Below are 24,325 nucleotides of genomic sequence, written 5' to 3' on the forward strand. Positions count from 1 at the left end.
GGTTGTTGTATCAAAATAGAATTTTCTTATTTTTCACTAAAATAAAAACTAACTGTCTTTTTTATAAAATAAATGACATTTTCATTGTGTCATATATTATGAAACTATTTAAATTATTTAGCTGATTGTAAGAAACAAAATGTTGGTTTGTAGATTAATACTGTAAAATTACTATTTGTAGGGAAACGATAAAAATATATTTTTGTGCTGCGACAAAAACTAATATTATAAATGCGAAAGTAACTCTGTCTGTCTGTCTCGCTTTCACGCCAAAACTACTCAACCGATTTGAATGAAATTTGGTATACAGATAGTCTAGACCCTGAGAACGGACATAGGCTACTTTTTAATGCGAAAAAAGGGTTGTAAGGGGTTAAAAGGGGGTGAAAGATTGTATGGAAGAATCGTCATTTTTGAAGCTAGAAGCTTGAAACTTATTTTTGAGGCTGTTGATTAAATATAAATAAAAATGACATTCAATGTTTGTAAAAAATTACCCTTAAGGGGGTAAAATAAAATAGGGGATGCAATTTTTTATGTAAATTCGACATTTTTGAAGCTAGAAGCTTGAAACTTATTGTTGAGACTGTTGATTAAATATAAATACATATGACATTCATTGTTTGTAAAAAAATTACCCTTAAGGGGGCAAAATAAAATAGGGGATGATAGTTATTATGTAAATTCGTAATTTTTGAAAGTAGAACGATGAAACTATTTTCATTGGTTCTTTTGGGGTAGATTTTTAAATACCCCACTAATGTTATAACTGTGAAAGTAAGTCTGTTTGTCTTTCTGTCAGTCTTACGCTCCAAAACAAAACAAAAATTTAAATGAAATTTAAAAAATTTAAACACAGTTAGTTTACACCCGGACAAAGAATATAGGGTACTTTTGAATGTGAAAAAAGGATTGTAAGGGGGTTGCAACGGTACGCTGTATGGAAGAATCGTCATTTTTTAAAACTAGAAGTTTGAGACTCATTTTTAGACATTCAATGTTTGTAAAATTTTTACTCTTAGGGGGAGGGGGGGTAGTAAAATAAAATAGGGAATGAAAGTTATTGTGGAAATTTGCTGTTTGTGTGGTTGTGGAAGCTAGAACGATTAAACTTTTTTCTTTGTCTTTTTAGAGTTAGTTTATTAAATACCCTACTGATATTATAAATGTGAAAGTAACTTTGTCTGTCTGTTTGTCTCGCTTACACGCTAAAAATATTGAACCGATTTAAATTGAAATTTGAAACAGACATAGATAGACTAGATCCTGAGAAAGGACATAGGTTACTTTTTAATGTGAAAAAGGGTTGCAAGAGGATTGAAAGGGTAGATCCAAGGTCATATAGATGTATCGTCATGTTTAAAAAAGCTTGAAATTTATTTTTTAGCCTATTGATTAAATATTTATTTTTATTTTTTATCATTTTTTAAGCTAAAATGATGAAACTTATTTATTTGACTTATATTGTGTTAATTGAGTTAAATATTTTTTCATTATTTACGCGGACGAAGTCGCGGGTACAGCTAGTATAATATACGAAACCTTTAATTTTCTTTAGACAAATGCGATATCAAATTAAATCAAAATATATTCATGTAGGTATATCACAAACACTTCTAAGTCAAATTTATCATCAGTTCAAAGTAATTTCAAGCTAAAAAGAAATGACAAGGATACCAGTTCTTATACCTTTCAAATAAGCTGGTACAGGATTATAAAAATATGTTTGAATTAAAAGAGAGAAGAATTCAAACATATGCTATGTATAATAAAAAATTATGAACTAAATTTTAAATTTAAATTTCAGACTCGACTCGCCTTTCTGTAGTCCATCTCAGTCCTTTGGGTTCTCAATTAAGTTTCAACAACATGACAAGGATAGAGAATGTTGTGGACTGGGAAGTTATTGCGAAAAAATACAGAGCCCTCATGAGAGATGAAACTGAGGAACCAGTAGTTAAGGAGAACGAAGCAGATGCCGCTGACAATACGTCAGAAATAGTGCCTAACAATATTTCAACGATACCGCCATGAACATATTAAAGTTTTCTTCATCAGGAACGAGATAATTACAAATTGACGTCGTTATAGCGTCCACAATTAAATTTTATATACGTATAATAAATATCTATTTCATATTTTGAGAGCCAAAATTAATTTTACTGCCGTCAGAAATTATCCATGTCAGAAAGAGACGAGAGGTGAAATGATGCAACAATAAATATTTTACCAAATCTGTATTTGTTTACTTTTAATATAACAATTACTTTATTACTATTTATTAAAATGCATTTTTTTTAAGAACTATTCTAATGCTGTTGTTTGAAAAAGGCCTTTACAGGTTTACCGAACAATAGGGGGCGAGTGCAGATGCCACTTCAAACACGCGAAAGGACATAAAATATAATAAGTGAATGAATATTGAAAGGTAAACCTGTCTGTTAACCAACCTGCGTTTATTGTCCAAGGAAAACAAGTCACTAAGGATGGATGAAAGGACTTGCATGAAAACTGAACAGAAAGGCTATCGTGATACTTTAGAAATTAAAAAAAAATCTTCTCCGCATTGCACTTGGAAATAATCTGGTAACACTGGCCAATCCTTTCATTGTAAAAAGAACCCAAACCATCAACCCCGCTCTAAATGGGATCTCCAGGTTTCATCATTGTCAAGACAAATTTTGGTATATTTAAGTTGCTATTGATTCCAAAATACATTTTATATTTAAATATTTTATACATAAAAGAAAAAATAATAAAGACGGAGTAAGTTAGGAGGAGTATTGTGAAATAAGTGGAATGTGCACTGACTATAATAGCCGAATACCATTAACCATTGCATTTCTGTACAATGTTTATTGTCATTTTGAGTTCATGACTTTCATGATTTTTTTGCATTTTATGATCTAATTATTGCTATTATCATTATAATATATTCTGTAAGAACCAAACAATATACCTAAAGGCTTCAAAATGTCCTAACATTAAATAATAAACACTACCTGGACAATTAAAACAGCGCCATCTAGTTCCACGCAAGAGCAGAGCTTGTCTTATGGGAACTAGGCAACTGATATAAATATTTTTTTGTAAATACATACATTATATGCATAGAAAACAACCCACGACCATCGCAAATAAAGCGGTGTGCTAAACCGCTAGACCACCGAGGCCGTCTATTTTAAACCTTAGAATTCGTTGAGAAACAATTCTCTTCATCGAATCGCGTTCAATTTCTTTACTATTGTTATGGTTTTATTTAGTTATTTTTAATTGCCATTATAACGAGTGGAAATATACTGTCGAGTATGAATATAGTTTCCATTCCAATCCGAAAGAGGCGACCAACACACGGAGTGTCACACCGCCCGTCGCGGTACTGCGCGACTTTCAAACGGCTCCTATGCACGGCGCTGTCTAACTTGGCTTGGTTAAACTTGTAATAGAACATTTCCGAATCCATTGATATTTTTAAATGTACCAATAAGTGCGCAGAAATGTACTATGTACTCCATTAAATAATACGTTTGTACTCGAATTCAATTAAAGCTTTACATTATTATAAATTTAAACCTTAAGAAAATAAAGAACACAAGAATGTAAACTAAATCACAAGAATAACGTTAGCAACGACTAAAAATACAATTTAGCTAGCAGAAATTTGATCACCATTACTCAGTAGATTAAAAAACAGCACTTGCCACTTCTAGATGTAATCGAATTAACATAAATGGAAATCTATTCAAATAGAAGACTGTCCATTTATAGCATTATTGAAAGTGTTTTTGTATTAATTTACAAATGTTTAGGTTGACAATTGGTTGTATTCAATTATAGACCAAGATCAAGACTGCCAGATGTCACTTATATTGCTCTATTAGATATTAAGTACCATATAGAAGCGACAGTGTGGTTAAAAATCCAGTACGAACATTCCAAACGCGACACCGTGCTCCGCTATGAAACGCCGTGGATGTAGATCACCTTATAGAGATATTGCAGTTCCGCGCCTTTTTATTGCATTACTTATACACCGAGCGTTTTAGTTGGTAACCTTTAAAGTATGGAGGTATAAATATACATAAGACGTACAAAGTTTAAAAATGTTAGGAAAAGGAAATATGAGAGTCCATATATAAAAATATATAATATATATATATAGGCATATAAAGAAATATATAGCAAAATACATAGAATAAAGCTTCGATTTCAAGGACGTTCTATTATCTAATAAAACATAGCCTAATTATTGTTACATAATAGATATGTTAAAAAAATATCTTTTTGACCAACTATTTTAATACTGGCCTAATGATTTTTTTATATCTGATAATATATTGTTGTGATTAAATTCATGTACCTTTCAAATTGCCTACTGTTTCATATATGTAAGTCAGAAAAATAAACAGAAAAATAAAATATATGTAATATAAATAATAAATAACATAAATTATTGTAGGATATTTTTATTATTAGTAATTTCTAGGATTTTTTGGCTTAAATTCAAATGTAGCAACTATTTCATTGGAAAGGTTGATTTCACCTGTTTTGCTCTTATAGGTCGCATACGACTCGAAGGACCAGAATTATTTGATAAACTCCACTGTACCTATGTGTAATCCCAGATGTGACTGTTTTTCCGAGTGAAGAACCTTGTACCGCGGTCTTCTAGATAACCTTGTATAATAATCCACACCACGAGGGTGCAGGCAGTCGCTCTATCGTCTAATGTCGAAACAACATACGTCCACCAACTGTTCCACTATCGGCTACTCTATCAACCACACTTAGTGTACAGAACACGTGCACAGCTATACGTATTAACTGGAATATACACTCATACGTAAATAAGAAACCAGTGAATGTGCGGTAGTGAAAAAATGTGTCGCTTAGAAAATTATTGGTCCAGGATTTTCATCTTTACGTTTTGTTAGTTTTCCATTTTCAATTTTATTTTATTCTACAATAATTTGTGTTATTTATTTATCGCAATATTTTTTATAAAGTCTAAAGTTATTTTTTTTTATTTTATATATTAATTAGGTTTACGATTAAGTATGATATATATTTTCAGTTATCGTTCAAATCACACAGTGCGCTAATTTGCGATGTTACAAAGGGTAAGTTATAGACATTTTTCTGTGAATACTTTTTATATGCAACATATAATAACTATATTATAATATAAGTAAACAATATTCAATATTCAATAATTGTTTACAAAAAATGTAAGTCTAAACAAAAAAAATCTCGACGGTAAAACTTCTTCTTTTTATATTTGAAGAACCATTCTTTGAACAAAATTATTTAAATTTCATGAATTACTAATGACCGTAAATAATTAGACTTTCATGTTTAAATTGCTGTCAAAAGTATTTGTCATCCTATTTGTGTACGGTCTATCTGTATAGTTAATTTTTTTTAAATCCTTCGATGCAGGCTGACTAATAAGTATGTAAACATACATATATATATATATATATTTACATTGCCAAATTCCCTTAAGAGTCATTAAAAAATTCTATCACACACAGACACAGGTCATAATAACTAATAATTGATGTTTAGTTTCCAATTGTTATTAAATACAAAATACTGTTTAAATAAAATGAACACAAATACGATTATTGCACTTTAATAGGATACTCATATGTATCCGATTCGATATTAAAACAGCCATTAAATATAGACCATTATATACTAAAACAATTTACACGTTTCTCTTTATTACACTCTGAAATATTAAAATATATATTTTTATTATATTTATTTTAAATAAAATATATATATTCGACAATATAATATAAATAGACAATAAAATGGTTTAGATTTATATTTCTGAAATCAAAAGATATTAAGTATACATACAAATTTTATTTTATTATTTCACATTTATCATATTTTCATGATTATGTAATAATTTAATTCTCAAGGACAGGGACTAAATACCACTAGTCCCAATGTAATATGTTAATGAAACATTTAGTATATTAAATACATTTATTATATTACTTATAATTTGCTATCATTAATCACACAGAATACATAAATTATATCACGATTATAATATCAAATATTTTAAATACAATAAACAAAAAATGGAGGTCAAGTTGCCGCCGTCGCTTAAGTAATGAAATGAATGTAAAATGTCTATTGTTGGCAGAATTGTGTGAAATTGTTTTACATCTTTCTAATGTAAAACAGCAGTATGTAAGTTTTTGCAAATACTGCAAGAAAGTGTTGAATTCAACCTATGACCTCTTGTGTCAGGTAACCTACCTAAATGTAACGAGTCATAAAATACTTGAACTGCCATTTCTATAGATATTTATGATTAAATAGAGATGATATAAAGTTATCCACAGAATACCAGGAACTTATTTGACTTTGCTGATTTGTGCTTTAAATCGTTAATTTATGATTAAATTATTTTTTAATGTGTTTATTATTATAACGTCAAGTCAATCTCCCCTAGAAATTATTGTGCTTAATTTCTAGTGAATTTGTAACAAGCCCTTACTAACTTCAACCGCATCGTATCATTTTACATTGATGCTCCACTAGCCTAAGGGCAAGTAATCACTACGTTTTTAATAGATTCTGAGAGACTAGGCAGTTATCCCATTATAATATATTAAAAAATAACAGTCAGTTAGTTAGTCGAGTAATGGCCGGAGATAAAATGCAATATAGGTGTATAGTAATTTTCCAATGACAGTATATTACCTCCAAATGAGGCAGAAATTTTGCCATTACTAAAAGGTTAAGGCCCAATATTAATACCGTCTAATAAATGTGTAAATAATAATTATATGTTAATACCGATAGTTCGACAATACATAATGTTTGTGATGGTTATTGGCCGCTGCCACATTATGAATTTAAATAATCTTTGGTGACGTTCGTTTGCGCGGGAGAAGGAAAATTTTACGTGTAACATTCCTTCTTTAGACAGTTCTTTTGTTCTGTTTTAGTTTATTGTTTATTATCTTATTAATATTATAAATGCGAAAGTTTGTGAATATGGATGGATAGATGGATGAATGCAACGAAAAACGTGAAAGAGCAACAAACATCTTGTTGCTTGTTCACGTAAAAACTACTGAATGGATTTTGATAAAACTTTACAGTAATAGATCTTATATATTAGAATAACTCATAAACTACAGTTTAAAAATATTTAAATTGGACGAATGATAATTGTAAAGTTAGTGTGATGCAGACGAAGTTGCGCGGGTCAGTTATTAACTTATATATAACCAGCTACTCGTCCCGGCTTCGCACGGGTGTACATGCTATATATATATAAACATTCCTCTAGAATCACTCTATCATTATTAAGTATACATAAGGACAGACAGCGACAGCGACTTTGTTTTGTATTATGTAATGATATAAGTAACTTATAAAAATAATAAGCTATCCTAAGTAATCATATATTTTTAGATTCACTAAGATAAAGGATTCCTATCTTATACTAGAAAACAACACAAGTTAGTATGTGCTATGTTAGTTTCAAAATGAGTTATGATTTAAAGTAATTGTTTTGAAATGAGAAAACAGTGACCTTTATTCTCGAGATATGTTAATCAAAACCAAATATTAGGATTTCAAATCAACCTTGTTTTACTTTATCAATTTATATGTGTATACACACATTTAAGATTTTTCTACTAATGGTAGGTTATTTGACCCAGATAATATTCATGTAGTTTTATTGCCTCGAATCATACTGTGAATGACATTTCGAAAATCTATATCACTGATAACGGTTTCATTGCCACTGAGAAAAAAAGCATGGGCATGGAACATGCATAAGTTACGGTCCTTAACATAGTAGGTATGACTAAGTTTTTTTTTGCTTATTTTTATTTATATTTTATGTAAAACAGCGTTTAGTACTTTAATCATTACATTTATTTCTCTGTCTTATAAATTATATTCAACAATATTTTATTCGCTCCTGCTAAACATCCCTTCGATCTATACAATTGCCACACCCTTTACCTTTACCTTCACCACCCTGTACCTTCTACCTAAAGGTCCTTAGCGATAAGACCATCTTTTATTCTAGTTATTGTATTTATTTTGGATTATTTAATATTTCTCTGTACAATTTTATCTTATTTTTCTCTCTCTCTCTCTCTCTTCAGCGCGATGGTAAATTGGTTTAAAATGCAAACGTTAAGTCTGTAGTGTAATTTGTTTGTGTGTAGAAAAATAAATAAATAATATACAAAAAACTTACTCGTTTTCAGTAATTATAATAACGCCCATACACCATTAATCCTAAATAAATAAATTTTATATAAATCCTAAATTATAAAAAATAAATTCATATGTACAACTACAAATTGAAATAACTAGGTAAAATAAAATAAAAGAGTAATACTTTAGAAATAGTAATTGTATACCTGTATGACATTAATCATGTCTTGTCACTAACTCCTTACACAACAAACAGTTACGAAAAAAACCGCTTCATTCTTAATCTCAGAATCTCGACTAACATCTTAATCGATGTAGTTAGATGTACGACGCCAAACAATGCAGTGCTTTATAATTTGTCTGGTGACTCTAGTTTTCGTCGTAATTTAAATTTAGTTACTAGTAGTTTATATTGATACAGAAATATATAAATATATTTTTTTACAATTTTTATTCAAAAGACTTCTAGCCAAGTTTTTGGCCATTTTTCTTTGGATTCTGTATTCCGCTTATCATTAATTATTTCAATAAAGATTACTTTTATTTCTCTTTCTTCTATTGTAAGCTCAAAAAGTAATAACAATATTTATTTACACACAAAAAACATTGACACATATATATTATACAGTGTAACAGAGCTATTTGGGCATGAAATTTAATGCTAAAGTACAAATTTGTGGAGAACTGGTACCTGTAAATATCCAAACAACCTGTATATTAGCTGACAAGGTCCCCCTCTATATCCTACGTTCTATATTATAAAACTTAGAACATAAGGACAAAACGTAACGGTTTGAACAATTCAATGAGGGATGAAGACATAGAAAGTTAGTTATGTTGTAAAAATGTGGAAGTATTTTATGAAGTAGATCATATGTATGTAAAATATACTTTTAAATTACTTCTAAAATAGAAACTACCGACAATCAGCTTCAGTTCCGTCAAACAATAAATAACCCCTTACTTTTATCTTTCGCTCTAATTGTAAATGTAAAAAATAAGATGCAAATGATTACTAACAAGATTTATTATCAATTCTCAACTTTCCCATAAAAAAATCATTAATGTGATGTAACAACGGCAATAGTTAACTAAACAACTCTTTGCTGAAGGTCGTACTGCTATTTGGATTATTAGGACGCTTATTGTATAATCATACATAACTATATATAATCGAATCCGACCACTTTCTTTCGGTCGGTCATTACACTAATCAGACCGGTTTTCTTACTACACAAAAATTACTTAATTTTTCATTACACAGCATACATTTTCGGTAGAACATGATTGATATGCTTGTATAGAGTTTACGTATAATTTCTACGATTGAGCCACATTGGAAAGGCTGGTTTGTTTTGATGTTAATGTTAGGTTACTCTAAGATGAAGTATTCTCATCAATCACTTTATGAAGTTGATTTAATACACCCTGAATCTTGTAAAAATTTAATTTAGCCGTCTTTTGTACCTGATAAATGTAACAGATACTTTATGCTTTAAGCATGCATAAGTATTAGATAGAAAATTTAAATCTTACACAAGAAAGAAAGAAAAGGAAATTCACCATCTTATTGTAAAACTATGTAGATCTTGTAATGTATATATGACTAATAAAATTACTGACCTCTATAGATCTAGGTATTTTCGAATAGGAAATATTCGATTCGAATATCCCGCGGCTACTCGCATGAATTAGGATAAAAAATATCCAATCTGTGCATGTGATCAATCTAAACAAATTTTAACATTATCGTGACCTTTTTGAAACCATTTTATAATAGTAATAACAATAATTCTGAATAAATAACACAGCGTCATCTAGGCCCAACTAGACTAGACTGCTCTATTCTAAAGCAGGATACCATATAAAAAGAAATAAAGAAAAATAAAGAACCTTAGCCGTCAGTACATGTATCAATATAATTTTAATTAATGATTTCAGGTCACTGGACAACTATACAACAACTTCACTGGAAAATGTCATGTTCCTCGCAAACTCGTCGTGCATAGACCCAACTTTACCTACCATCCTTTACACATTTGGGTACAGAGGCCGAGTGGCCGGCCCGGCCACCACTGCCATTTTGAATGCATACCTGGCAAAGAAGAAGAGAAACGTAGTACTTCTAGATTGGGAGGAAGAGGCCAAGAGTGGACTCCTTGGTATACCTTTGGGGTACGTCCTAAATGCCGTTCCTAAAGCAAAGAAGGTAAACAATGTAATTCTTAATTTATGCATTATTGTCATGTTGCATAATGCTGCCAGTATACTAACTAAATTGTTTGTAAATGTAAACAGAGTATGACGAAATATGCGTTTGTATTCAAATACTGTAGCATGTTTGGAACAATATAAAAATAAGTTTAATATTTATAATGCGAACAAAAAATAAGTTTCCGTTGACGATATAGGAATAACTTAATTAAGTAGAGTTGCGCAGATTTTATTACGGAATTACAACGCGGCGCTATGGTACATACTTTTTAGAAATAGAAATATATAGATAACTACAATAGAAAACACAATAAAATATGTTTATATAGACTAACATATAAATACAGACAGCAGATATTTTTATTGAGATTTTTCCGCATAAAAGTGGTAGTCCTTTGACCATAAAGGTGACCGTTCCTTTCTGTAAATTGAATGGTAAACGAATTGACAGTTCGCCTGATTGTAAGTGGTAACCGCCACCTATATACATGTATATGATATTATCGTGTCATGCCCATGACATCACTTGGTCGTGGTCATTCTGGAGGACTAACATTTCTTGTCTCCATATCCTGTAATTTCTTAGAAAACCAGCTTCTTGGCGGCTGAAATACGTTAAATAAAAGTACAGACAACTTTTTAAACTCTTTAAACGACTTTAACTTGGCAAAGTACTAAATAATTCATAAATATGAAAATTTGTTATTCTTTCTGATGGACTAATAATTCAACAACTGTCTTGTAAAAAATATAAAAAGAGAATCTTCATAAAAATTGAGTGACTCACACATTCCACTGGTATATTGTATTCAACGTAGCAGGTGGCTAACCAACTACCATGTAAGGGAATCATACGATTCGCTATCGGTGTTTCTACCACTGTATACAGTCAGAAATACAAATTAACATACAAAGGTTTTTTTGGTGTCGGGGCAGTAAACCATTAGGCCAGGCTTGTTTACATAAAAAATAGTTACTACTTAATTAATTACTTTTTTATTTATTCGGATACATAATTATTGTCAAAGACATTGCACAAGGGAGGGGAGAAGCAAAGTATAGCTTTAGTGACAAGGGGTTGGTGGAGTTGCAAATTGCGTGTAAAAAATCATGAACTTTAGGACCTTTGCGCCCCTAGGACACTTTGTGACGTCACATTTCTGTTTTAGTAATGAACAAACTCAACAGTTTAACATATACTGTTAAAATGTTGTGTCATTTTAACAGTATATGTTAAACTGTTGAGAGAAGGGGGAAAGGGGGCTATTATAGAGAGAAGGGGGAGAGGAGGATTACAAAATAATTATTTTGTTAGACGTAATTTGTAAACGGCTCATTATGATTATATTTTTTTTATACTATAATGTTGGAAACAAGAAACAATCAGGGGCCGTTTCTGATGGTAAACGGTTACTGTAATCTATGGACGCCTTAAACATCAGGTGTCATGTGCGCGTTGCTGACCATAAATATAATTATAATACTGATCATAAAACATCAATAAATATGATGATCTTTTTTTCATTCATGCTCTATTTCATAACAAGTACTCTTTGGTGACGTCCTTAAACCGTAATATAAATTATATAAAAAACGGAGTTGGTTATTTTAAAGACATGGTAATGATTGTTATTGACACAGATATTCAATATAGGTACAATAGATATCTGTTACCAATGTTGAAGAGCGTGATAATGTGTCAAGACAATTTACATCCACTGACTACATTGCAGTTATTCTCTTTAACAAGGCTTGTATCATGAACTGGCAACCCTTTTTTATTTAGTTTTGGGGGAACGTTCGCAAAATCCCTCATGGTGACCCGTTCGTCTCAAGGGTTGCATGGACGGGTACTGTGAGACTCCTACTCACTAAACCCTGCGGTATTTCATCTCACCACCATAATGCCGGGGTCGCGGAAACGAGTTCGCAATCGACCGCGATCCTACCAGCGGTTGTTTATAGTTTTGAATCTTTAATATTTTTATTGATATTTATTTTTATAATTCCATAAATATCAGAATAATTATATCAGTATATTAAAACGTCAAGTAAAAACTTTGTACTCCTTTTTACGAAAAAACGCGAACAACGAATTTCGCACACCTATAGATTATATAGAAAAAGAGTGCAGTATACTATTTTTTATGCATAATAAAAATACATTAAACCAATAAAGAAAACATTACACACACTATCATGTACTTGATACGCACACGAGTATAGTCTTTCACAATAGTTTAACATTGTTATTTCAACATTGTTAACGTTCATTAATTTAAATTATAAAATTTAAATTAATTATGGTCGACTTTAGACTATTGGGTGAATACTAGTCGGGATAATTATACATTTATCGTACCAAATAACGTGACCTCTGTATAATTGTTGTACATACTTATGGAACTGTTACAAAGTGTCTGATTAATAAGATGTGTACGTAAATAAGTTCGTGTACCTATAAGAATTTAGTAATCACTATTACAAAAATATTCGTTAAAATCCATTCAGAATTGTTAATATGCACTAAATACACAAACAGACAAAGACAAAGACATTTCACAAATAAGATTACAGTCTTATTAAGCACCTCCATTTTTGGATTTAGTTGAAATTAACTAAGATATCTTACCTACTTACCTACATAACTTTTAATGTCTATCTATTATCTAGTAATAATAGTCTCACTAATATGATGATGATTAAGTAAGTTATTTATAATATTATAAACGCGAAAATTTATGACTATTGATGGACAATTGGATGGATAGCTATTTGTTACTCTTAAAAACTACTGAACTGTTTACGAATACAGAAAATAGTAATGTAGCTTATACATCATAGTAACACATAGGCTATAAACATGCGAGTAAATCTGCTGGCACAGCTAGTGAAAAATAAATATAAGTAAATTTAATTACACTTTTAGATAGGTGACAATATGGGAGATGCATTGGTAAATCTTGCAAACGCTGGTTTCAACATGACGCAGGTCCATCTCCTCGGACACTCCCTAGGAGCTCACATTATGGGATTCGCTGGTAAAAGAGCTAGAGAACAAGGTTACGTCGTGTCAAGGTGAGATTTAATACACTGATTCGTATGTACTCCAAAAATATATGTTTGTGCACTTCAATATGATAATTCAGAATTGCAATATTTACCTACATAATAGCTGAATATAAGTACTTGTGTACTTACCTACTTTTTATGTAATTTTAATAGCAAACAAGTTAACAATCCGCCTGATGGTAAGCTGGAACCGTCGCCTATATACATGAGCTTCACTACGGACATTGTTATGATGTAACGTGATCCGTGATATCAGAGGATCTCGATCGTCTAGCGGTTTAGCCGCCTCCCTTCCGATGGTCAGGGATTCCTCGTACGATACTAACATTTGTATTCATGAGTATGATTGTGTATCGGTCTGGGTGTTTTCTAAGTATGTATGTATTTACGAAAAAAACTAGATGGCGCTGTATGAATTGTCCTGAGATTATTATTATATCACCCATGCCATTGCAATTGCCATTCCAGGGGAAGATTTCATTTCATATTTCATTAGTTAACCTTACTATAATAAATAACCTCTTAGTTCACTCCAGTGTAAGACAGTAGCGAAAAGTCTCAACAAATTAGCACAATGTCCATGTCTACAAGTAATTATTTTCATACGCAAATTAATCATTCTTATGTAAATTGGTTGTTCACTGTAATTTCTCAATAGTTATTTCCGCGTTAGGTTCCAAAACTACATACCTAATTATAGCAGTGATCGCGTTTAAGAACGAATTCATTAGTGATACGTGAAGGTACATAACCCGAGTTAGTAGGGTGAAAGGATTGTTAGTTAGGAAGTAGTCTAGTCGATTTCCCCGTGGAAACCCCCCTCCTGAAAAGCATTGCGGATAATTCTGGTAAATTCACCACGATGGGTTCAGCGCACACTGACTTTATGTTTTCTGACATCCTTCGCTAGTGATTAGAGTTAACGCAGGCAATATTCCATAGACATTATAAAATGATTATTATATTTTATAGTACTGTCTGTCTATTAGTTCATGCTAATGTCAGAAACGGCAGTACCGATTTTGACGGGACTTTCACTCACAGGTAGCTAATGTTATAAGGACTTTTATTTTAGAAATTCTATTTATTTTAATCAAAATAAAATACATTCGTGGATAGTTAGTATGTAAAAAAAATACAACAACTCATATCCAACAGGATAACGGGCTTGGATCCCGCCCGAGCTTTATTCGAAGGATCGTTCGCTCGCAGTGGTCTGGACCGCACTTGTGCGAGATTTGTTGACATCATACACAGTGACCCTGGTGGTTATGGTACCACCAAACCAACGGGAACTGTCGACATATGGCCCAATTATGTTGGCAGCGGCGGTGCACAACCCGGTTGTGCTTCTGGAGACTTCGAAATGTTCACTTCAGAGGGTAAGTGGATTTTTTTAACCACCATCGCTAATTTTATAATATTAACATATCTGTATATGTGTGGTATGTGTGTGCTTAACAAAGATTTTCAGATTTTACCAAATTGAAGAGGAAACACCACTACACACCGTATGTGGTTATAGCCCACTCATAAACAAGATATCACCTTTGTATAGTAGGCACACACTCTATCCTGAGGAAATATACACCATCACTCTAATATTTCTTCTAGATCTATGCAGGTCGCAATGCTACAGGTTCTCTTTAGCACTGAGTAATAGACCCAACCACTTTAATAAAAAAATCTGAAGCATCGTAACTCCTAAACGAATGGACCGATTATGATGCGGTTTTTTTGTTTGATTACTGACGTGATCGAGATTCTTCTTAACTAACAAATTGTATCTTATTAAATCGGAGGTTACATAGAAAACACACATACCGATATATTGCATTCATACATATGCATTAACAAAAAAATGTATATAAGTATTTAGTTGTCAAGGAGCAAGACAATCTCTGCCTAACATGGGACTAGGTGGTACTGAGTGAATAGTCCTGGGTTATTGTTGTTATTTGTTTTTATGTAATTAAAATGGAAAACAAGCTGCCACTCCATCTGATGGTCATCGCATAGTCGTCACCTGCATAGATAAACAGCACTACAGGTCATCGAATGACATGCGTGGTATTACTCATGCGTGATCATTCCGGAAGACCAACATGTCATGCCTCCTTACACTTGTATCTGCGCGACTGTATCGCATAAAACATATATGAAAGATACTTGTCTAATTATAACATAAACTATATTTCATTTTGGGCCAACAAACAGTGCATACAACGGTCGTTTCTTAATTATAATATATATATATATATATATATATAAATATATATCTCATTGTACCACTAACACCTTTATTCTACGTTTACATTCAGCCGCTTCCCCTGCCACTCGCGCTGCCGAAAATATTGCCGGGCGACAACTGAGCTAGAGGGCTGAATCTAAAAACACGCTGCCACCCGCGCTGCCAGACCTTTGACTCGCGCACGAAAAACCGACAATCGAGGGAGCGCCGGGCAGCGTGAGTGGCAGCGTCAATGGCATGGGAAGTGTTTCCACTCGTGTTTACACTCTCGCGCTGCTCACTTCCCTGCCCACTCGGGCTGAGTGCAAATTGGGCATTAGAGTGTAGTTAGGTTACCCACAATTTAAAATGCATAGTATTGACAATACAATTGGTATTTAGATATTGGATGCAATTTAACAAAAATCAATTCAAAGATATCATATTTCATCAATTTATTATTTAATTATCTGTGACTATTTTACATAATAGCATCTCTAATGTTTTTATAAACCTCTAAACTGATTTCGACATTTTTATCAAAGAATTCCGAATTTAAATTTACTGTGAGTCATTTACGCGAGCCAGTGTCGAATCTAAGGCCAAAAATAGACACGCAAATTAAGTGCAGTTATAAGATCTATTTATATCCATTTTTATGTTTATGTATGTATTAATGATCGTGTAGTAGGCCCCTATGTGATAGTGTATTCGGCATAATATTTCGTTACATCAAATTAATGAGGTTACTAAATCAATTAAACTTGAAACATAACCTCGGTGCAAGGTCAGAATGCGTTTATATATATTTTTTATTATCTGCTGCAAGAAACTGGTATGCTATCTAATAACGACATTTTAAGATTAGCGAAACTGTTAACAAAACAAGGCAATTAGCAGTTATGTAAATTGTCTGCTGTTATATATTTATGATAGACAATATGCTGTATAATACGATTTCTTTTGACAACCTTCATGTTGCAAAAATTTAACACCCGGTCTCAACTTTCGATAGTCGTGAGTTCGATCCCCATACAATACAAAGATGTATATTTTTTAATGTATGATAACGTCAAAGTATACGTTGGCAGGGCACCAGTGGAGCATGAGGTCAGGTCAGTTAGAGGTCTAGGTCAAGACTAATTACAAGGAATTTATGACGATGGTTTCCAGAGGGAAATTTAGAGGGTCAAATGAGTAGCAGATTAGTTTCTCTTCTAAACCATAAAAAAATCATAATTGCGTTTGCTTTGTATAAGCCATCGATGAAAATACATACTCAAATCCGTTAGTTGTTATTTATTTACACGTAATTGGATAAGTTAATTATAGTTGCTCAACTCTTTAGACCGTTATGTTAGTAAGACTACACTCACATTAATGGGTTCAGTCCGGACGAACCGTGCCTACGACCAGTGGTCAATAGGGTAGCGTCGCCGCGTCGTCGTCGACGCGAGCCGAGCGAGTAGCTTAGCGATGTAGTTGGTATTTATTTTTTACACAATACATTTACTATTTTATTACAAACTAGTTATTCGCCCCGGCTTCGCACAGATGTACATGTATTATACATATAAACCTTCCGCTTGAATCACTCTATCTATTAAAAAACCGCTTCAAAATCCGTTGCGTAATTTTAAAGATTTAAGCATACATAGGGACGGACAGGCAGCGACAGCGACTTTGTTTTATACTATGTAATGATGATATATATTTATGACTATTATTACCATATTACGTATTGATAATATGTGGTTATCCACACGCATATAATCTTTTTATATAATCATGATATCCTAAACTACTCAATTAAATATATTACTTAATTCATTCACACATGATTAACACACTATAAAACCCGTTCATCTTTACGTTACACATTGAGATAAATAAACAATTTCTAGCATAATTTATCGTAAAAGGGTCCATTTGAAATGGTCAAATCATTGTTTTCCGTTGATAAAATTATAAAAGTGTAATATAACAAATGGGTTAGTCTGCATCGGCATCTAACATGTTTTATATGAGTACTAGTGTAGTAGTATAGAGTGGCTAACTGGCTAAAAGTAGCACAGATAACATAATATTAAATACTAGTAGTAACACCTAATTTTAAAAAAATGTCTGTTTGTTTGTTCTGGCTAATTTCTGGAAAGGTTGGACCAATTTAGAAGGAACTTTCACTCGCACATAGCTAATGTTATTACGTTTATTTTAGTAAAAACAAATTATATTTTCCACGCGGACAAAGACTCGTGTAAAGTTGGTTTTAAAATCAAAGGAATTCACGGCGGTCGGTCGTCAACATGATTTTGAAATATTACAAAAATACCAAGATAAGATGCACGGGATATAATTCTTATATCACCAAGACCTTGAACTAGTATTAAGGTTCTGTGTCATTCGTATCTTGTTCACGTATTATATAACGTTTACGCATACAAATCACGTATACGAGACATCATCATTTGTTGAGCAAAGACCCTAACATTAATGAGGACGGCGATCGACATTCGATTGCATATTCAATGTATTTGTTACTCATATTTATAATTCTATTAATGGTCGCAGTTTTCTCACAAACTATAACAAAAGAACTTATTCCTCACTAAAAGGACAGCAATTCTCTTCAATTCTCATGGTATTGTAGAAACTTATAAACAGCGGTAAGCACTTACCACAATATGTGCCGCAAAATTCTTTACCCCCAAAATAAGTTTAATGTTTTTTTTAGTACAATTTTAAGAATTGCTGCTGCAACGTTTTATTATAAACAATGCGAAAATAATTGTTAAAATACGTAATCTTAAAAAAAATGCAATAACTAGAGGCATGTTAGTTAAATATATATTATTCTGAGTGTTATTACAGGAATTTAATCTTCCAACAGCTTCTAACCGAATGCACTTGAACCTTCATCCGGAACCAATGCGGATCGAGAGAATACTATTACTACACGGGTAGATGGTACTACTACCAATTACAAAACAAAAAAATAATTTGAAGATTGGATGGTGTTTTAAAAAAAAATTAAATAGAAATATGTCTATTGGGTTACAAATCCGTACTAAGTCGAAAAATGGAGAGTATTTTATAGAAACTAAAGAAATTTTGTAAAAGGAAGGAAATGTTTTCCACACTCCGAACACCCCAAACTACAGTTAAGCAACACTAAACCCACACATTTGCTTTGGAACGTCCCGAAATGTAGTTTGCAGTTTAAAGGCCACATATTGTAGGGTGTAGATTAATTATTAATTATATTATTTCAATATTTTTTTGTTTAAAATTATAGATTTGGAGCGTACTTCTAGTAAATTTTCAAATGTATTCTTTTTTATAAACTTAAGTCGACGTTTTTTTTTCTTGATTTTTTTCTTGCCAGTATTGTGGAATAATATGTCGCTATTTGTTCTATTGAGTGAGGCGGTGATACAACCTGCTTATATTAATAAAGTGTAGGTACGGAATACAGATAATAAAATATAATTTAAAATACAGTATACTTATTGCAATATTCGCTGTAACATACAACTTACTAAGTAACACAGCGTGCAATTGCTACGCAAGGAAATAACTTTTATGTAGGCACACATACTAACAATATATAAATACAATTTCAGCTGATGAAATCAACGATGTTAATATCAACAATGGAGTCAATTACACACAGTACATCAGAATTATCACAAAGATATTTCATAAAATGAAACCCAGTAAGTTAAAATGGCATGAAAATATGGAACGCATGGTTTATTGGCGGAACGAAATTGGTCATTATAAATACAAGCTTTAGGGTCTGGTTATTAAATGCGCTTGCATATCTGATAAAGTGTAGATATTATAATTGATAATTTGCTAAAGGGTTAATTTACTAAATGACTGCCAATTTCTTTAAAATTTTGAAATGCTGTGTTTGATTATACTTACTTAACAAAACTTAGATTAAGAACTGTAATTTGAATTCCATTGAAAAGTTCCTTAGACTGAAAGATTCCTTCGCTTCTAGCGAAGCATGAAACCTTAGTTCATAGGAATGACAAACTTATGACTTGATAACCCTAATTTAAAAATAATACTGCATTTTTATACACACTTACAAGTTCGTTTGAAAAGAATAAATTTCTTGTCAGTTCTTCTAGACTCGAAAGCACTCTTAACTGACGGTAGATTTGACATATCATAAGAGACAGTAACAGACCTACATGAATAACAATATTTTGATTTTATTTCATGTGATATAGGTCTAGTATTCTTGTATATTGCTATATACATAAAAATGCCACTTCGTCTATCGTCAGTTTGTTTGTCATTCCAATAATATAAATATTCAAGCAGCATGGACAACATAATAGTAATAAGCTAAATCTTTCTTTCATGAAGGAAGACAACTATTCTATAATGGATCGATAATGGGCTGTTACGTTAATGATTATTATAATTGTCCTATTATTCAATATATAGACACTTTAAATGTTGCACGTAGTAAAAGCAATTAGCACAGACTTCCTTGTGGAAGTCAATTGACTAAAATTGTGATGTATTTTTAACTTCATTCCAAATTCAAATCCAGAGTGGATTTGAATTTCAAATGAAGTTCAAGAGGTAGGTACTCTATTCCTAATATTAGTTTAATTAAGGAAGCTTTAAAATCTGGTAATTGTTAACGTTATAGTGATTGCAGGTTTAAAAAAAAATAATCACCATTATTTCACACTCACTAAAATTGTGACCATTGTTTTAGCACCATGCTTGTCCTATATGACTACCAATATACATATTTATATAAATAAATACTGTATATGATAAATAATATATCATTGTATAATTCAAAGTCTTAAACAAAATGTCCAGAAATTAGATCTTGTCGTTGAAATTGAAATCCAGATTGTATAATATTTTAATTTATGCTTAAAAAAAGCGAATAATGTCTTTTTTAATGGTTCTATTCATCTGTGGTTTATAGCTTTCAAAATTTCTGTAATCCAATATACTATAGCAGTCATTCCATAAATTATAGATTTTGGTTAAAAAATCACTAATAAACTATATTGATCTGTTAATAAATCTTGAACATGAAAAAATGATGACCACCTAATTTGTGTATCAGAACGCAAACTAATAAACCGAGTTTGTGTTTCAATCCTCAACCAGTTTATTGAAAACCAAAACAGATATTGGTATTTATATAATTATACTTTAAAATATAATACACATCCATCTCTACGCAGCACCCCATATACATAATTATATAAAATTAAACACATTACAATTCAAGGTCTGTGTAAAAATACTTATTTAAAAATAAATGTTTGCAACCATTTAATCATATACAAACTCACATTTACTATCAGTTTATATAATTCAATAACATATGTAAATTCAAAATATAGATATTTTGTCACCTTACGCTGCATACTCCTCTCCACACACAATATATACAATATATCTCTATAAGCACTAATGAAACTCAATATCCAACTCAAGGTCCAACGGATAAGGAACCTAATATCAACTTTTCACATTAGGCGGAATTTCTTTAAACAAGTTTGTTTTATAATTACATCTAACTGAAACATTTGTTTTTACCTATAAAACCCTGTTTTAGCTTTATGAACAATTCAAGATAGTATATAAAATTATAAAAAAATATGCATACCATTAGATTTACAATGTATATTCAGAATAACGAAACAAATATCTTTATATTTACTGTAATAATAGAGCAAGTAGAGGGTAACAAAAAATTATAAAGGCAAAATTTGATTGAAAGTAGGTATAGCTATCGCGCTTGGGCGAGGGATCACGCAAGGTATCTTTAAATAGAGATAAAACGAATACCGAAGCACTACCTACGACGTGATTTTATTGCGTCGGTCGATGCGCTACTCTTAACAATATATTAAGCTTAATATATCAAGTTGCAGAAGATATAAGAGTTATATTTGAATGTAACTAGTAGGTGTATCTACTGCTACTGATAACCTGATAGAAGAGATGTGCTTGCAACTGCTTTAATTAAAACAACGCTTCAGTTTTACACCACCTACTATAGACACGCAAAAATAAAATGCACCACCTACCAACCGCACCAAATGGTGTTTGATAACTGCATCAAGGTACAAGTATACCTAACACTATTAATAATAATTTAATATATACATAAGTATTATAAATATAAATAATAATATATAGATATATAGATATAACACACTATCAATAATATAACATAGAATTATATGATGTATATATTGTACATACGGAAACTATTTATTTATTGCTAAAAAAACATTTTTTTTAATGTTACATGTTACAATACTTTCTAAGTATATGAATTTCCCTAGGATACTGTTTTTTCCGGTTACTTCATCGAAATCACGCAAGAGTTTTTTTAAGATACAGGTTACACTGTACTAATAATAATATTGTGGATCCATATTATTATCCAATCCAATCGAATTCAGAACGAGCTGCTACTACTAAAACTCATTGCTTTGAACATCGTAAAGAATACATAATATTAATTATGTTTTTCAGAAGCGCACATGTTGTACCTATAAATATAGGCTACCTACTATAATTGTATTCCATGTTCATTATAGTGATGGAATACTAAAAATTATTATAAGTGTGTTCCAATTGCAAAATAGGCACGTAAGAAATCTAGTGTTTCAAACGAAACAAGCTACAGAATCTTTTTGCCGCCAATCACAATTATGACTTTAAAGGTGTATTCTTCCATCTTCCAGATTTGTGCAATCATGACCGTTCATGGCAATATTTCGTGGAAGCCATAGCCCACCCGACCATGTTCCCGGCCGCGTTTGCGAAAGACTACGAGAGTTGGCTTCAAAAGAACAATAATGAAGATGTAATATATTTAGGGGACCTAACAAATACACGGTAACACAAAAATGTATAATTAAAACCTTTAAAGCAGAGATTCCGGAAATGGTCTTCTGTAAATGCTCTGTATGTAAAAATATTATAAAATTCTTAATAATAAAAAATACAATATATGAACTATAAAAGTAGTCGGTACGTCAACAACATGCAGTTTGATAGAATTTAAAGTTGCGTAATGTTAGATCTACTCAATTGGCATACATTTTTTCAGATCTAGAGGCAATTATTACCTCAGCACTAACCCGAAATCTCTCTACGGAAAAGGACCTGCAGGTCTCCAGCCCGACAATCGATCAGTGACTAGAAGACACACAACATCATCACTCGCCAGATTTCTCAAATATCTTAGATGATAGCTATATTACCTAATGTTATGTAGTCAGTAAGTTTATTGTTAAATAGTAGATAGTTGTAACGAACAATTGAATCCAAAGATTCTAATAAAAGACCTACACGGGACAGTAAAATCAGGGACATGAGACCCATTTTGATGGCGATAAAATCCTCTCGGCGAGTTCACTATGTGAACACAACCGCGAACTTTACTAAGAAGCGTTCCCTACCAGTGCTCCGATATTGCACCTTAATAACGTAAGGATCTCAGGGTTGTATGTTGTTGTTGGTGTGAGTTAAAGGCTCCCTTATTAAGAAAGCTTGTTCTTCCGTAAAATACACAAAACCGTTCGGTCAATTCAATTCAATTTATTTACTGGAAGTTGTGTACATAATGGTCTTAAGATTATAATAGTTCCAAACATGCCCTACCGTTTCCGGCGTGTAAAATCTTACAATAATATTTATATTACATTATTATCACATTTTTATATTTAAAATTATTATTACAATACATTATTATTTTATTTAAAACTATTAATACAATCCATTATTATCATTTAAATAATCATTTGTGGAATAATAACATTTATTTAGTAATTCTTTAAATAATTTACTTTTAAATTGTTTATTATTCAAATTTCTATAATTGTCTGAAAGATGATTGAATATTTTTATGGCCATACAATATACATTATTTGAAAAAAGTGCCAATCTTTGTTTAGGGACATATAGCTTGTATTTATGTCTACTTCTACTTTCTGGAATGTCACAGTTTCTCTTAAATATATGTGGGTATTTGTCAACGAACATGCACATTTCATATATATACAGACAAGGAAGAGGGAGAATATTAAGTTTTTCAAGTCAATGTTATGTCGACCAAATTGCGTAATTTGGTCGACATAACATTGACCGAACGGTCAGTGTCTTAACTAACTGCAAGGAACAGAGTATGTTCCGCACAGTGGTGGTATTGTTTACAGGGATTGCTACAACCTGATTTTAGTGTCGTCTGTGGGCCAATTTAGTTGTGCCAATATTAAACGATTGTTAAAATTATCTAACAAGGAGAATGCCTATCTGTACAGAAAGGTAAACTCCATGGGCTGTAATACGGTGCGGGTGACAGCTGCGATTTTAACTTATTGTAAAATAACTGTTACGAAGGACTTGGTTGTCAATCCGATAGCCGTGATTCAATCGCCACTCAATACACTAATATTTGTATTAATATTTATTATTATATTAGTCAGTGCATTTTTCTGTTGTAGTATATTATGTAGATGTACGTGGGGACATATTTAAAAATCAGTGTGAATATTTTTTATGTAGGTTGTTTAGAATCCATAGCAGCTTGTA

At 31.6% G+C, this 24,325-nt stretch overlaps 2 protein-coding genes across 2 annotated transcripts in view; both read left to right on the forward strand.

Annotated features, from left to right (window-relative positions):
* LOC131844645 (serine/threonine-protein phosphatase 6 regulatory ankyrin repeat subunit A) overlaps positions 1-2,198 on the forward strand; it is a 28,192-nt gene extending 25,994 nt beyond the window's left edge. The window contains exon 18 of the mRNA XM_059193581.1: positions 1,808-2,198. Within this exon, the coding sequence (XP_059049564.1) occupies positions 1,808-2,034 (227 nt within the window). The 3' untranslated portion in view covers positions 2,035-2,198. The remainder of the gene's footprint in view (positions 1-1,807) is intronic.
* A 2,505-nt stretch (positions 2,199-4,703) lies between these two features.
* On the forward strand, positions 4,704-23,332 carry LOC131844657 (phospholipase A1 VesT1.02-like). Its single transcript, XM_059193594.1, has 8 exons — positions 4,704-4,929; positions 5,075-5,120; positions 10,150-10,417; positions 13,352-13,500; positions 14,653-14,876; positions 19,348-19,440; positions 22,474-22,627; positions 22,842-23,332. The coding sequence occupies exons 1-8, from the start codon at positions 4,863-4,865 to the stop codon at positions 22,981-22,983; spliced, it is 1,143 nt and encodes a 380-aa protein (XP_059049577.1). The 5' UTR covers positions 4,704-4,862; the 3' UTR covers positions 22,984-23,332.
* The last annotated feature ends 993 nt before the right edge of the window (positions 23,333-24,325 follow it).

This window comes from Achroia grisella, unplaced genomic scaffold (assembly GCF_030625045.1).
Source record: "Achroia grisella isolate CSIRO2021 unplaced genomic scaffold, CSIRO_AGI_Agris_v1 utg4116, whole genome shotgun sequence".
Classification (NCBI taxonomy): Eukaryota; Metazoa; Arthropoda; class Insecta; order Lepidoptera; family Pyralidae; genus Achroia; species Achroia grisella.